The sequence below is a fragment of the Podarcis pityusensis genome (genome assembly GCF_964106645.2).
Source record: "Podarcis pityusensis genome assembly, chromosome: 6".
NCBI lineage: Eukaryota > Metazoa > Chordata > Lepidosauria > Squamata > Lacertidae > Podarcis > Podarcis pityusensis.
The window spans coordinates 53268877-53284420 of record NC_138030.1 but is presented as its reverse complement, the minus strand read 5'-3'; the positions used below and the strand labels follow the sequence as shown (position 1 = coordinate 53284420).

At 41.9% G+C, this 15544-nt stretch overlaps 1 protein-coding gene across 3 annotated transcripts in view; it reads left to right on the top strand.

The window, feature by feature from the left end:
* MKNK1 (MAPK interacting serine/threonine kinase 1) overlaps positions 1-10660 on the top strand; it is a 37377-nt gene extending 26717 nt beyond the window's left edge. For all 3 annotated transcript variants that reach the window (XM_081009507.1, XM_081009506.1, XM_081009508.1), the window contains 6 exons: positions 3421-3476; positions 3573-3668; positions 6535-6729; positions 7101-7265; positions 7739-7782; positions 8079-10660. In XM_081009507.1, coding sequence (XP_080865633.1) covers positions 3421-3476; positions 3573-3668; positions 6535-6729; positions 7101-7265; positions 7739-7782; positions 8079-8307 — 785 coding nt within the window. In that variant the 3' untranslated portion in view covers positions 8308-10660. The remainder of the gene's footprint in view (positions 1-3420; positions 3477-3572; positions 3669-6534; positions 6730-7100; positions 7266-7738; positions 7783-8078) is intronic.
* Positions 10661-15544: the final 4884 nt, after the last annotated feature.

The following is a 15544-nucleotide window of genomic DNA, read 5'->3' as shown; positions in this document are numbered from 1 at the left end:
CACAAATGAGCAGCTGTTAATTTCCAGGCAAGCAGTTTAATTTCAGAGAAACTGGTGTGAGAACCATCTCCATCCAATCATTCATGCCAGAAATTTTAATTTTGCTCTTTTAGATCTCCAGAATATTCTTTTTATGCTAAATTAAAAGTTAAAAGCCAAGTAAAAGCTAAAAGAAAGATTGAGGGGGTTTTCTTACTCATAATTTGATTAAAAACTGATGTAACTACTTTGGTATGTTGTTTTCTGGTACCACCATAGCAACAACTTACCAGTGTGCTTTGAAGGTGGCAGAATTCCATTTGAGGGCTTAGAATTGGAGGGGCTTGAATGGCTAGTCTGCAGGAGAAATTGATTTGTGGAAATAGCATTGCTGAGTTGAATAGCTTGACTTGAGATGGAGAAAGTGAAAACAAATACTGAAGCAGAGATGTTTTGTTTAGAGTGGTTAAGGACTGAAGCTTGGAGTCAAACACAAGTTGGGTGGACTTGAGGTGAAAACAGAAGATGAAGCTATTGGTTGTAATCTGCACTGAATAATTGTTGGTAATGACTTAATGAGGTGTAACAGGGCTATGAAGACATCCTTTGTTTCTTGAAGTATATATAGGGGGGATGTCTGCCTGCCTATGCAAACTAAATTTGTATTATTAGCTTCTATCTGAAACCACTGAGAGGTCATTGGCATTTTGGCAGTGGTGTCTGTGTGTGTGCTATCCTCAGAATGTTGATGACATATAGCTCTAGTTCTCCTTTCTATTTGACTCCAGGGGAGCAGTGAAAGTCCTAAATCAGTGCATGATATCTTTAAACAACACAGAGGGTTTAACTTGGCGGTGACAACTAGGAAGGAGTCCCAAGGTCACGGTGAATGACTCGGTGACAATGCTGGTCCAGTGTGTGGCAGCTGTGAAAACAGAGAAATCTATGTTGGTCCAGTGTGTGGCAGCTGTGAAAACAGAGAAATCTATGTTAGGGACCATTAGGAAATGGATTGAAAATAAAGCTGCCAGTACTATATTGTATTATGTGAACCTGAGTGCTTTGTATAGTTCTGAATGAATATTGCAGAGCTGGAAAGGGTTCAGGAGAGGGCAACCAAGATGATAAAAGGGTTTGAGCAACTCACCTCTAAGGAAATATTACAGTGTTTGGTGCATTATCGTTTAGGGGAAAAAGTTGAGTATGGGGGAGAGATGATTGATATGCATAAGATCAGGTATGATGCGAAGAAAGTAGCCAGAGAGTTGTTTTTCTCTGTCTCATAAGATCCCGGGGCCACCCAAGGAAGCTGAATGTTGGAGCATTCAAGAAAGACAAAAGGAAGTATTTCACACAACACACAAATAAACGGTGGAATTAGCTACCAGAAGATACCGTGATAGCCACTGATTCAGACAGATTTGAAAAGGGATTGGACAAATTCATGACGGATAAGACTTCTAGTGGCTCCAGAATTGGAGGCAGTGTGCCTCTGAGTACCAGTTGCTGGGGTCATGAACAGGAGAGGGCTGTTGCCCCTGTGTCTTGGTTGCAGCCGTCCCACAGGCATCTTGTTGTCCACTGTGAGAACAGAACGTTGGACTAGATTCTCCTTTGGCCTGATCCAGCAGGCTCTTCTTATGTTCTTATGTTCTCATCCAGCAAGTTGAAGCTTAATTCTCAGACTGAAGCTTCATCCAGATGAGATGGAGGTGGAAATATTGTGAAGCCAATCTGGAAGAAAGTGTTTGACACGTTCTAGGTGTTTGAGGGAACTGTGTTTAGTCTGCAAAAAGAGCAAAGAGTCTTAGGGTACCTTAAAGACTAACAGATTCCATATGACGTAAGCTTTTGTAAACTAGACAGACAAGTGGCTGCAGCCAGGGGCACTTCTTCTCATCTTCAACTGGTGTATCAACTGCAGCTTTTCCTAGAAAAGGCTGACCTTGCCACAGTTACACATTCATTTGTTGCTTTGAAATTAGACACACTCTTTTTGGGTTTGCCTTTCGAAAGGGTCCAGAAATTTCAGTTGAAACAAAATGTTATTGGGAGCTCAGTCCTATGAAAGTATTGCACCAATAGGAGTCTTAACAACATCCAGGGTATCAGGGCAGGGAGGAATCACAGGTCCCATATCATTGCCCTAAATGGTTTTAGACTCGGATGTTTGAGGGATTGTGTACATAATTGCACACAGAGGTCATTAAAAGAGGCTTTCTACCATACCGCTGCTGTATTGGATCTTCTCATTAGGAGCATTCAGAGTACGGAATTCACTGTTCCCGGCATGCTTCTCCACTTCTTTCAGCGTGTAGAGATAGCCGGTTAAAAAGATTACATTTCAATATTTTATGGTGCTGTTCAATGTTTTGTAGTTTTATTGTGTTTTATTCTTAAATCGATACTAAGCCATAGGGAGGCTGTGATTTCAGTGGAAGATGTAGGGTATAAATATTTTACATAAACCAAATAGTGAGCTAGGAGTAGTATGAATGCTTGCTGTTTGCGAATTCTGTGGCTTGTTTCTTTTTAAACTGTCCATGGAGCTTGCTGCTCACTGGAGGAGAGAAATGGCAAGAGCAGTGATGCCCTGCAAAAGACTTTACATGCAGAGCTGTTAAAATTATGTTTTGGGAAAGAAGCTATGCAGTGGGAATACGGGTTTCTGGAATCATCTACTGCCATATCTCTTGATTTTTGTCATTTAGTTTATGGTTCCACTGTGTACTATTAACATCTTTATTAAACAATAGCATGCACAATATTAAACAGGAAACTGAAGCAATCGTTGCAATTCAGCACTTAATCATTTTGCTGTTTAAAATTATAGAAATCTCAGAAGGTGAGAGAGGCTTGTTTTTCATCACCTTGCTGCAGTAGAAAGCTTGTTTTTTCCCCCCTTGCTGCTTTTTAGATGTAAGACACTGTATTAGTGTTGTGCAGAAAGTTCCAAAATAAACTTTTTTTTCAGTACATATTTTTCTTAAACATCTGAACAGTGCTACATACTTTATACAACATGAGGATTTCCTGTGGCGGGTTCAAGCCTCCCAGCAAAGCCCCTTTCTATTTAATTTAGTGTCTTGAAAACTACTGCAGCATGGCTCTTTTCCATGCTGCTTGGAAATGTCAGAAGCCTCTGGTCACATGGAAGGAGATGATGCCCTGTCCTCATCTTACATTGGCACTGCCCTTCTCAGAAATATGATCAGTGCTGGCAGGGGAAGGAGGCATGGCGTGGGCTCCATCCCCATGTGACTGTGGCCGTTTAGGGCTGCTCAACCTGGCTGACTGTACCCTAGTATCCTGGTTTGGCACACAGTGCAGCTTGCAACCTGCTTGATTACAGCTTCAGCCTGTATGTTAACACCAAGAAGCAAATGCCGTTCTTTTCTTTTAAGTTTGACACAACTCACTTCTTCTTGTTTTATATGTTAGGTATTGCTCACCGAGACCTAAAACCTGAAAACATATTGTGCGAATCTCCCAGTAAGGTACATCATTCTTTTGTGATACCCTTTTGGTTGTTGTTAGGTGGATTTCAGGGTTGAGTGAATTAGTTTCTGGTTTTTCTCCTTCCCTCGTTTCAGGTGTCGCCAGTGAGAATTTGTGACTTTGACCTTGGAAGTGGGGTGAAACTCAACAGCGCATGTACTCCAATCACTACTCCTGAGTTGACCACTCCAGTATGTAGACTACTGTGTATTAGCTATCCTCTTGAAATGCAGGGAGAAGGATGGGCATCTTATCTGCGACACTTAATCTTTTGTGCCCCAAAGTTGCACAAATGTGCATAGTAATCAAGTTGCAGTTCAGCAGAATTGCTGAAGGTGGAACTTCAGACATGTTGGTTGAGTGTACTCCAGTCTCTTGCAGATATCATATGGTTGGTGCCCCGACAACTTCATATTTTTTAAAGGGCACTCAAAGTAAACTAGTCTTTTGAAGGGCAATTGTTCTTAAGTTATGTGAAGTGTGTATAGCAAATCTCACCCAACCTTCAAATCTGCATGCTCAATTTTTGCAACTAAAAGAGACAATTTCCTACATAGTAATAGTGCTCCAGCCCTAGTTCTAGTATGTATGATGTTGCACAAAGTCTGACTTCAAAAGAGGTGCTTGACAGGTGTCTTACATGTGTTTCCTTTCTCCCTCTCCCTCCAATCTCTGCAAAGAAATGTAACATCACATTCATGAGATCTGCTTCCAGTTTATGGGACCAAACTGCCACCCAGCCATTTGCGTGAGGGCCTCTGGGTCACAAGACTGGCATATGTGGCTGGTAGCATGCAAAAATGACACATTGTGGAGAAGGACTTAAATGCTGCATAGGAGAATAGGAAGCTGCATTAGACCAAGTCAGACTTTTGGCCTATCTAGCTCAGTCTTGCCCTCACAAGAAGTAGCCAACAATGGTGCCCCTCCAGATGCTTTTAGACTACAACATCCATCATACTTTATCTTTAGTAGCGGTGGCCAAGGCTCATGGGAATTGTCGTTCAATAACATCTGGAAGGCACCGTGTTGGCTACCCCTGGTCTGCACTCACTGGTAGCAGTTCTCCAGAATTCAGGATGGAGACTTTTTGCAGTCTCACCTGGTGATGCCAGGGATCAAATTTGCATATGTAACCCGTGTGCTGTACCATGGAGACTATGGCTCTTCCTCAAGCCAACGCTCAGGGCTGTATTTAATTGGTAGACATGGGCGTGTGGGAAGTTTCTGCTGCAGCATAACACAGTTTTACTGGAGGCAAGTTAACCAATCATTAACATTATATTGATAATGCTAATATTTCACCATCCTTTTAGGGGAATATTGATTTTAAGGGTTTAAGAGAACCAGCTGCAAAATGAATGTGTTTGATCTGAAAGGCATTAACTTCGTTAGTATTAAATAATATATGTGTTAATATAGCACCACCAATGTGTTGGGTGTTTTAACAAAAAGAAAGGCCTTGAGGAACTTGCAATCTAAAGTTTGATATGGGATAAAATAGAGGGAAAGGGAGAAAGTTATAAATTTGGGTAAACATGGGGGGGCAGTGAATATGCATTCAATTACATTTCAGCATATGGCTTCACAGAATCAGTGGTATTGAATGAGAGAGAGAGGGAGGGAGGGAGGGAGGGAGACAGAACGAGCAAGCTGTTTGGGGAGGTTGTTCCAGACATAATGGGCATGAAAGAAGAATGAGTGGAATGATTTAAGGGAGCAGGAAACCTGAAAAAAATGTAGAATTGTGGAAGCAAATATATACACACTTCATATTTGCAAGTCCAAAGTATTGCAAGAATAGATTATGTCACCACATTAACAATTTCTTACTGTGCAGAAATAGTCTAAAATTGTGTTTTTTCAAATACCAATGTGGTGTGAAATAATTGTATTCACACTTTCGTACACTGCCCTGGAATCTGTTGAAAAAGGGCAGTTAAGCAATATTTTTAATGAATAATTACTGAAATAGCTAAGAATTAAAATCCTTCATGATATCATTTGCTTCTGCATAAGTCTTGCTGTTGCCCAGCAACTGTTCAGTATTTTATTGCCAGAGTTGTGGGTGGCAAACCAGCAATCTTATGCTTATTTGCAAGGAGTATGAAATTTGCCATGAGTGAAAATCATTGGTTTTGAATGTGTTGGCTTGGTAATGTGTTATGAGTGTGAATTAGACTTATGCTACAGATTTGTTCCTGGTGTTTTGGAGTCTGCATTTGCCTGCCTTGGAGTGAATGATTTGCAGTAGGTTGAATTTTCAGATTGTTAACGATCTGCATCTGTGGTAAAGTAGGTGGTTAACAGGGCAAGTACTGAGTACTTAGTTCCCTCCTGACCACTGTCCTAGCATCCACCTATCACCTGGCCATTACAGTGGTACCTCGCAAGACGAATGCCTCGCAAGACGAAAAACTCGCAAGACGAAAGAGTTTTTCGTTTTTTGAGTTGCTTCGCAAGACGAATTTCCCTATGGGCTTGCTTCGCAAGACGAACAACGAAAAAAATGAAAACATCTTGCAAGTTTGTTTCCTTTTTCTTAAAACCGTTAATACCCAGGGTGACTTCGAGGAGCAACTCATAGCACGCGGTGTGGTAGCCTTTTTTGAAGACTTTGGTGATTTTGAAGACTTTGGGAAACCGTGCTTCGCAAGACGAAAAAACTCGCAGAATGAATTAATTTCGTCTTCCGAGGCACCACTGTATCTTGCCTTGGATTTCCTCAACGATGCATTCAAAAGTATCAGTAGAAGAACTCCCTATGCTGGGTTTATACTCTGCCAGCTTTGTATGAAAAGGTTAGATGTTCAGAGAGCAATGAGGTTTCAACAGTTTTGTGAAAAATAATAATCTAATGTAGTAACATTAAAAAAATTATGTATTAAAATGGTCTAAAAATAGCAACCACCAAGCAGAGGAGCATCTATTGATCAGTATGTTTTAGATGCTCCTTTGGAAACAAAAGACCTGGTGCAGTTAGCAGAAGTTTTTCTGTCACTTTCATTTGGCTTGGTTTTTGTTTCTGTCTTAACTCTCTCATATGTGCTTTGCTAGTGTGGTTCTGCAGAGTACATGGCCCCCGAGGTGGTGGAAGTCTTCACAGAAGAAGCCACATTCTACGACAAGCGCTGTGATTTGTGGAGCCTGGGTGTGATCTTGTATATCATGCTCAGCGGGTACCCACCGTTTGTGGGGAACTGTGGCGCAGACTGTGGCTGGGACAGGGGCGAAGCCTGCAAAACTTGCCAGGTAACTAGAGAAGTATGTTGGGCATGTGTGGAGGAAGGTAGCAGCAATTTCCACCTCTTCACATCTTCAGAAGCGATTTGATTGGAGAAGGGCTATATGTTGTTGCCCTCGAGACATGCAGAGTTCCATTCTAAAGCTGTGTTAGCAAATACTGTTTGCTGCCCATAGCTCCTTTGTCGCAAAGGGGTGGGATATGGATTCAATTAATAAAGACTAGCAATGCTAGTCTTCCATCAAAATTCAGGAATATAGGGCTGTAAGGATTTTAAGGTGACTTGGGTCATTCTGTAAAAGGTTGGAAATGAAAGTTTTAAGTCGTCAACTTCTGTCAACGTAGTATATTTATATGTGTGTGTGTGTGTTTATTCTAGAGCAAGCTGTTTGAGAGTATCCAGGAAGGCAAGTATGAGTTTCCTGAAAAGGACTGGTCTCATATTTCCAGTGATGCTAAGGATCTCATCTCAAAGTTACTGGTCCGGGATGCCAAGGAGAGGCTTAGTGCCGCTCAGGTTCTACAGCATCCATGGGTACAAGGTGTAAGTACAAGGTGTAAGCCTTTCAACAACATTTATTTATATAGCATCAGTAATAAGCGCAGGTTTCTGCACAGGATATATCTTTGTCATGTACTAGGTTATAAAAGTGAATAGTGGTTGAGCCTTGAGCCATGTGGCTCACGTTTTAGCAGCCGCTAGTAAAGGCCTAAATTATTTCCATGCATCCTCAATATCTCCACCGTAGCCTGAATGGGGATTTTAGCGCGAGACTAATTCTAGGTTCAATTTAGGAAGAACCAGGTTCTCCTTATGTTGATATGGGCAAAATGCAAAGTCTTACGTATTTTGTTCTTGTGATCTCTCTTTCTATATTCATTGCCTGTATCTGACTATCTAATTCACCTGAAATTTTATCTGTTTATAAATGGTCATTCCATATAGTGAACTCTGTAAGGATCCATTTTTCTGCTAAGGATCCTCAACTAATCTCGTATCATTTCCATTGTGTGCAGCATGCTTCTGAAAGAGGACTGCCTACGCCACAGGTTCTCCAAAGGTAACCTTTCCTGAGCTTCTCACACAGCTAGATGAAAGGGTGGTTGTCGGGTGGATCCAATCAAATCAGGGGAGTTTAGGGACAAAGTAGTGGGCTGCATTAGTCAGAAGAGCTCTTTGCCAAGAGCACGTGACTTCCATTGTCTGAAGGACTACCGCTTACTGTGGTTCTTACTTTATTTGGAAATTAATCACAGAACTTAACTTAGTTATGTATAAGAGAGGCAGTGAAGAGACAACCTGTGCCTTTCTGCCAGCTTTAAGGTCTCAACTGAAATTTTCCTTCCTCACCTACAGGAACAGCAGCACGAAAGAGCTGACTCTCTTTGCAGCTGAGGCCATTGCCCTGAACCGTCAGCTCTCCCAGCACGAGAATCAGCTCAGTGAAGAGCAAGAGAGCATCACCCAGGCCCTCTGCTCCATGAAGCTTTCTCCCCCCTCCAAATCCCGCCTTGCCAAACGCAGAGCCATGGCTCAGGCCACGAAAAGCAGCGACTTCCAGCCTGCCCCTCATGCAGCCCTTTGATGTACATTTCCTGTTTGCCAGAGTTGGGGGTCAGCTTTTGTATGGTCATTTTAAAGAACTCATGGGTGCATCAGTGTTTTAAAAAGACTTTTTTCCCAACAAAGTTTATGATGAAATGATTTAAGGGACTATTTCCTTGGGATTTTATTTTTATTTTTTAATGAATGTGTTGAATTATATGATGTTCTTAAATGACATTGCTGCTGTGTTACTGACATAACAAACCACATAAGGCAATGTTTGCACACAGTGTTCTGTAACCAGAAGATAAATCTCTGCCACCAGCCCTGTGAATAGTGGAAATGTGGCTTGGAGTTCACAGGCTCCTGAATGAGTTTAAAATAGTTGCACAACACCAGATCTCTACCTGCAGTCACCAAATAATTATGTGGACCATCCTTTAGGAAGCTTTGCTTATCTGCATTTTTAGCTTTCTTTGCTATAAGTTCTGAGTTTGAACTAAATGTACAAACTACTTACCTTTGGTGGTTGCTTTCAGTAGTACTTGTAACTTATTAGGGGCCTTATATTTGCCTGGATGTCTGCTCGTGTGACATTCAGAAGGTTCATGCAGAGATAATACCATCAGAATTGGGTTATTTCCACCCTCACATCAAAATAATGTTTTGACCTGTTACAAGTTACATCTTAAAAAGTGTTGTCAAAAATGAATTTTGAAACCAGCCCTAGGGATGTAAATACTTCCTATCCTCAGTAACACCTTCCTTCCTGTTTCGTTGTTGACATTTCCAGGTGATCTACTTTTGCAATTGCTTGAAGCGATGGGTTTAATTCTTTATAAACCATTTCCACAAGGAATGTACCTTTTTATTATGACCTACAGAAGAGATCAAAATGTTACTACTCCTGTGTGAGCACCATTGCAAAGCTTCCTGTGATGGTGGTCTACACAGAAATGGGAGTGTCTGAAAGCTTGTAATTATGTGCACTCTAGTGGCATGTAGCACCGTGACAGTGCACTGCTTATGCGGTCTGCTTTGTGTGTTTGGACGGGTGGTTAGCAGTGATGTCAAAGCTTCTATGTGCAGTGCCACCACAAGGAAGAGCTTCCTTCACAGTGCCCACATCATGACCGTAATTTGGACTGGTCCTGATTTGGGGAGGTCCCCTAACTCCTTGCTTAGATATTTCTCCTGGCTGGCTAAACTAATCCTATGATTGTTTGCTTCAAATGAGGTTTGTGTTGTAGCATGCTCTAATTTTAAACTTTGTCATCCTCCATTTTTGCAGAACGGTTTTCACCATCTCCAACCACCTTAGAAGCACTTAATTGTTTGCTTGGACAGTGGTCCTCCAGGTTAGCAATGTAATTTCTAAGTGCAATTTTGGTAAAAAGTCTTTTTTAGTAAGCAGAAAGATATACCATTGAGATGGGTAAGCCAGCATGGGGCTGCCCTTAATTTGGTTCATGGTGGGTTCACACTGTTGAAATATACATTCCATACTTATTTACAGATATATAGTTGAAGGTGGAGAAGGGGAGTCTTCAGGGTTTGTATATGCCATTTTTTGTAGCACACATTTTCTCATGGTCATCTATGACTTCTTACTCAGCTGTTGCCCTGTCTGCATCCCTTCCCATATTATCTCAGACAAGAGAATTTGTTTGGAGTAGGCTTGGGTCATCTCAAGCCTTGCAGGCGCCAGTGCAATGAGCTTTTGAGTGGGTTTGTGGCAATATAAGTTATGGGAGTAACATCAGATTGTTTTTTAAATTAAGTATACCACTGAGGATTAAGTTGGTGGTTTGAAAATCACCTGTGGTCCCACAATAGTCTTATTTTAACACAAAGCTAGTGACTTCATCTTCAGTATCTTAAGAAGCCTTGCTTTATTGGAAGTACTAAGGCTGCTCACCTCAGGTTCAAGAACATTATTTAAATTTGCTTGTAGCTGCTGAAAATTTAGGCCAGTGAATTGTGAAAAGTGGGAAGAATCTAACTTTTAAAAGATCAGTGTTCATGTTGAAGGAGCAGGAGATGCAACAAAGTCAATATGCTAGAAGGATCTGAATCACAATTATCCTAACTCAGCCTGCCTATCTTCACGTTTTGCCTTTAAATAAAAGTTATGTATTTATATGCTTTTATTATTACTGCCTATGAAGAATGGCTACACTTAAGGTCTTTTATACATTGTACCATTAGTGAAGGTTATTAATTATATTATTATATACTGTGGTTTTTAAATGTACTTTAAGCTGGTACAGTTTTAACGTGCTCCATAGCTAATGATTTTTAAAAGGCATTGGAAAACTCAGGAAGAAATCTCCCTATGTATGTGACACATTAATTAATAGTGTACTGAGAATTAAACTTACCTCATCTCTAAACTGGGTTGTTGTGGTTTGTTTCCTTTTTACTATTTGAATTACTCTACAGATCCCCTTTTCTCAAACTGGATGTAATGTTGCAGTCCTATACAGAAGTATGCCCCATTTAGTTCAGTGGACCTTAATCCTAGGTGTAGAAATGTTGCCTTAGAAATGCAGAGATTCTCTCACAGTAGAGTAGAGGTCTAAACAAAGGGAATAATCCCTCCTCACAAGCAGCCCAAGGAGCACTGAACATGCTAAGTGACAACCTGGAACCATGGGCCATTTGGAAAAGAAAAATGGAAAACTCTCCGAGTGAACTGACCTCCTTGGACCCCTTATATTTTAAACTATCGTGGAGCATGTTGTGGCTGGCTGGCCGGAACCTTGAGCAACAGGAGGTAAGGATACAGTGCAACACTTTGCTGCTGTTTCTGTTAGTTTCAATCACTTTTCAGCCCTGCAGATGAAATTATAACTTGATTATATATTGCTTTCTTCTTGCCTAACTCACCCACTAAAACATTTCTTGCTGTGTGTGAGAGAGGGAAAGCAAGTGCAAATAATCCAACAAATAAATATTGGAGTTTGTATTCCCGCAGTGCAAGAATTCTGCAGTGTGTCTGCATGGGTTCTTAAACTGGATAATTCATCCTTTAGCTTAAACAAAGCTCTAAGAAAACTCCCTTTCCTCCTCTCTCCTATTGCTGGTATAAAAATAATCTATTGATCTTAGACCCATGTGGGTATATTTCCCCCAGAGACACTAATTTTGTGTATGATCATTAGAAAAGGGGCTGTTTTGCAAATTAGTTTTTTTAGAAAAGATCTGCCTATTTAATTCTCAAGGCTTTTCTTTTGGACCATTGCTGTGGTAAGGCACAAAACATCTTTGGTTTCTTTAGGAACCTGCTACCATGGCAACTGAAGGCTTGACAATTCTGAAGAAGCATATGTTGGTGCCCACTCTCAGAGCTTCCACTTTACTGCTTACTATTTCATTTATTCCTTTCATTTATTATTTGCTACTAATCCAATAATAGAGACACTGCAGTTTTGGGTATATGATTAAGAAGGCTCAGCCTTAGAAACGAATAGCCTTCCATCTCTTGGCAGTACCTCTTCTGCCAATAGGAGCAACAACACAACAATGAATTATTCACAGATGACAGAGCAATCTTGAGTGGGGCCAGGGACCAAAGCATCTACAACCCTGCTGGCCAGGACAGAAGAGACAGTGTTTACTTTTTTGCTGCACCAGCTTCCAGGCTAGCAGCAAAAGCGTGTGGATCAACTTAGGATCTAGCATAGGGTTTCTCAAACTTGGGCCTCCAGCTGATTTTGGTCTACAATTCCTATCATGCCTGACCACTGGTCCTACTAGCTAGGGATGATGAGAGTTGTAGTCCAAAAACAACTGGAGACCCAAGTTTGGGAAACCCTGATCTAGCAGATCTATGGCCAGCCCTGCTCTACCCCCTCATGACACATTTCAGGATCTACCACCAGCAACATCACTTCCCGTGCCACACTTCTGTAGTGGGATGTCAGAGACATCCACTGAACCCCTCCAGCAGCATGGATCTATTGTTTTCACAATAGAGTGCCTTGTGCAGGTGGCAGGATTTAAATACTTAGGAGCCTGAGGGGATAATAGGAGAGTCTCCTTATTTAATGTAATTTGGAGGATTTGATTTGCAACAAGAATCATGAATTTCAAAGGACTCCTTTGAAATTGGTAGAATGAATTTTTTAAAATGCTGATGCTTATTCTGTCTGAAGAATTCTGAGTTTATAATACACACACCTACTGCTTTGGGGAGGAGGAGAGTTGCTCATCAGTGATAACCACTTTATCTGGTACTTGCTCAGTATTGGATTGGTGTAAAAGTAGTAAGCATGTATTTATGGTACTTGCTAAGGTGGAAAGGGGAGAAGGAAGCCTGGAGTGTTCTTGTCTATACAGTGGAAGTTTGACTGCATGATCATTGGGTCACAGTGAGTGGTGGACCTTGGTGGGGTTTATTTTCCCTACCACTGCAGCTTGTAGCAAGAGTTGTTGAGTTTTGCTTTGCTTTTTTAATCTTGTAAAAGGCATTCTTGAACTTTAGCTATGGGAAAGGCTTGTAGCTCAGTGGAAGAGCATCTGCTTTGCATGCAGGGAATCCCAGGTTTAATCTCTGGCATCTTCAGGTAGTCATTACTGAACTAGATGGACCGATTGATCTGATTCAGTATAAGAGTGTTGTCGTTATTGAGCTGGACTAGATGGATGAAGGGTTTGCTTCAGTATAAGGCAGCTTCCTATCTCGTATCAAGCCTCTTTCTCAAATTCCAACACCCTCAAGTGTTGCAGCACTTCACAAGTCTATGTGTTTTTCTGTCCATGAGTTCATGGCTGCATGGCGAACCATTGGAGTAAAGTAATCATGGGTCTACAGGTTAAAAACACAGGGGAAATAGTTAACCACATCCTCATAACCACGGATCACCTGCTGATTTCAACCTCTTCTATTTTTCTCACAAAGAGAACCAACGGTTTTACGCATTTGCAATGTAAAGTATGCCTTGGTCCTCAAGCGCTATTACATTTAGCCAGTTCAGCTGAGAACAAATATGGAATGTAAGGGCACTTTGTTGATACAGTATTGTGAAGAATATGCATATGTTTGGTTTACTCAATGGCAACAAATGACTCCTAATCTATAGGGACAGGAAAAGTGCAAAAATACGTTGTCCTATTCAGCTAAGATCCTCATGGAGGCGGAAAGAGAGATCAGTTCACTGTGAAAGTCATAGAGAAATCTGTGCTTAAAACAGGTAATGGTAGGTGAATTAAAAGAATGGCTGTTTGAGAATAAGGTACTTAACCTTTTTTCTTTCAAAAGTGCTGGTGCCAATCAACCAGTTCTCTCCCAGTGGAAGAAGCGTGCATGTTATGTTTATGCATTTTTCTCCTAGAGACAAAGAGGATTCAATTTTCTTCCTAGGGGGACTGAGTAGAAAGTGATGTGACATAGCTGGAATTGTTGCTAATCAAGTCACATAGCCTCCAACCTGTTTCTAATTAGGCTGTGCTAAAACTACCATAAATCCGTCAAAAGAAGGTCACTGTGCTGAATTCAAGTTTGAACTTTAAAATTTCAATAATTGCAACACTGGTTTCTCCTTCAGGATGGAATTTGATGATTTGTGCAGGTTATGGTTCTCCTGCCCGATTGAAGTAGCATCCTTTTTCTAGCCACTACTTGAGCAGGATTAAGCATCCAGGAGGGAGAGAAGTATTATGTGCCGAAACACAAATGGAGTAGAGACTGGCAGCTAGAGATCTGGCTGGTAAATTTCCATCAGTTTATGAAACTTTGCTGCATTCAGCTACAATCTACTCCTTAGATTCCCTGGCCCATAGGTGTCCCAACCTCCATAATTTCCTTTGTACCTTCATTCCACGGTCCCTTTCCCTGGGCTGCATGCAAGAGATTCTCTTTCAGCTCCACTTCCATTGTACAAGAGAGCCAGTGTGGTGTAGTGGTTAAGAGCGGTAGTCTCGTAATCTGGGTAACCGGGTTCGCGTCTCCGCTCCTCCACATGCAGCTGCTAGGTGACCTTGGGCCAGTCACACTTCTTTGAAGTCTCTCAGCCCCACTCACCCCACAGAGTGTTTGTTGTGGGGGAGGAAGGGAAAGGAGAATGTTAGCCGCTTTGAGACTCCTGAAGGGGAGTGAAAGGCGGGATATCAAATCCAAACTCTTCTTCTTCTTCTTCTACAAGTTCCTCTTCTCAGAAGCTCCTTCCATCTCCATGTAAGCTCCCCTTAATGCCCTGCTTCTTGGGCAGCAACAAGCAAATCCCATTGAGGATGTGACCCTTCTACCAAAACAAGAGGATTTATTAATTCTTAGTGGGTGTTGTGGACTGGTTGGATGCAGAGGAATGGTGGGAGGAACTAGCTGGGGAACCCCCAAGGGAAGAAGCCTGGAGCCCTGGGCGTGGTGGTAGAATGATGATGAGTAGTGAGAAGGGAGAGGACTGGGAAGAGGAGGTGTTGGAAGCTGAAGGGCTTAGGGAGCTGGAAGAGTCTGTGACAGAGAGAAGGCCAGAATCAGAGGCAGAAGAGTCATGGGTGTCTCCCACTCCTGCTGCAACAATCTCTTTTCCCATGTGTCTTGCCAAAGGCAAGGTGGTTCATTTAAAATGAGATTCAGAAGCGATACAAAATACACAAACAGTAAGCAATGTATACATACCAAGCAAGCACTTCAATCCGCCACTTGGAAGCCCTCAAGAAGCAGCGAAGTGACTCCACCAGGTAGCCTCAGTTTGCACGGCCCTGTGGCCAATCAGTCTGTGCACGAGCTTCAGTGAAATTGCCCAAACCATCCGATTTTATAGATAGCCAGTCTGGCAAGCTACACAGGTTATGTGCAGATCATTCATTAGCCACCCCCTCCCAATGCCTCACTTTCTCAAAACGTGCTATTTGCTGCTTCAGCCACGCACACTCTTGGCGTTCCTTCTCCTCTGTGATTGTTCATCGTGGATCCTGGGCATCTGATAGGAGAGTCAGCAGGGTGTAGGTGTGGGGGATGCTGCCAGCCAGCCTAGGAATGATGCCTGGTCATTTCTGCTGTCCCTATCTGGAGCAAGTGCCGCCTGGAATCCAAGCCAAGGACCCTGGAGCCAAACTTCAAGGAAGGGGGCAGGAATTAATCTCTGCCCAGACTAGCATTGCTCTTAGAGGGAGGATGTGCACAGAAATCCCTCCTAACCAATGTCAAGTAGGCACTTTTGATGGTGAGGCTTCACTGCCATGAACATCATACAGTAGCCTACAGATCATCAGAAGGCTACGGTATCAACTTGTATAACCAGTGCAACTTATTTTGTCCCTCTGCTATTTCA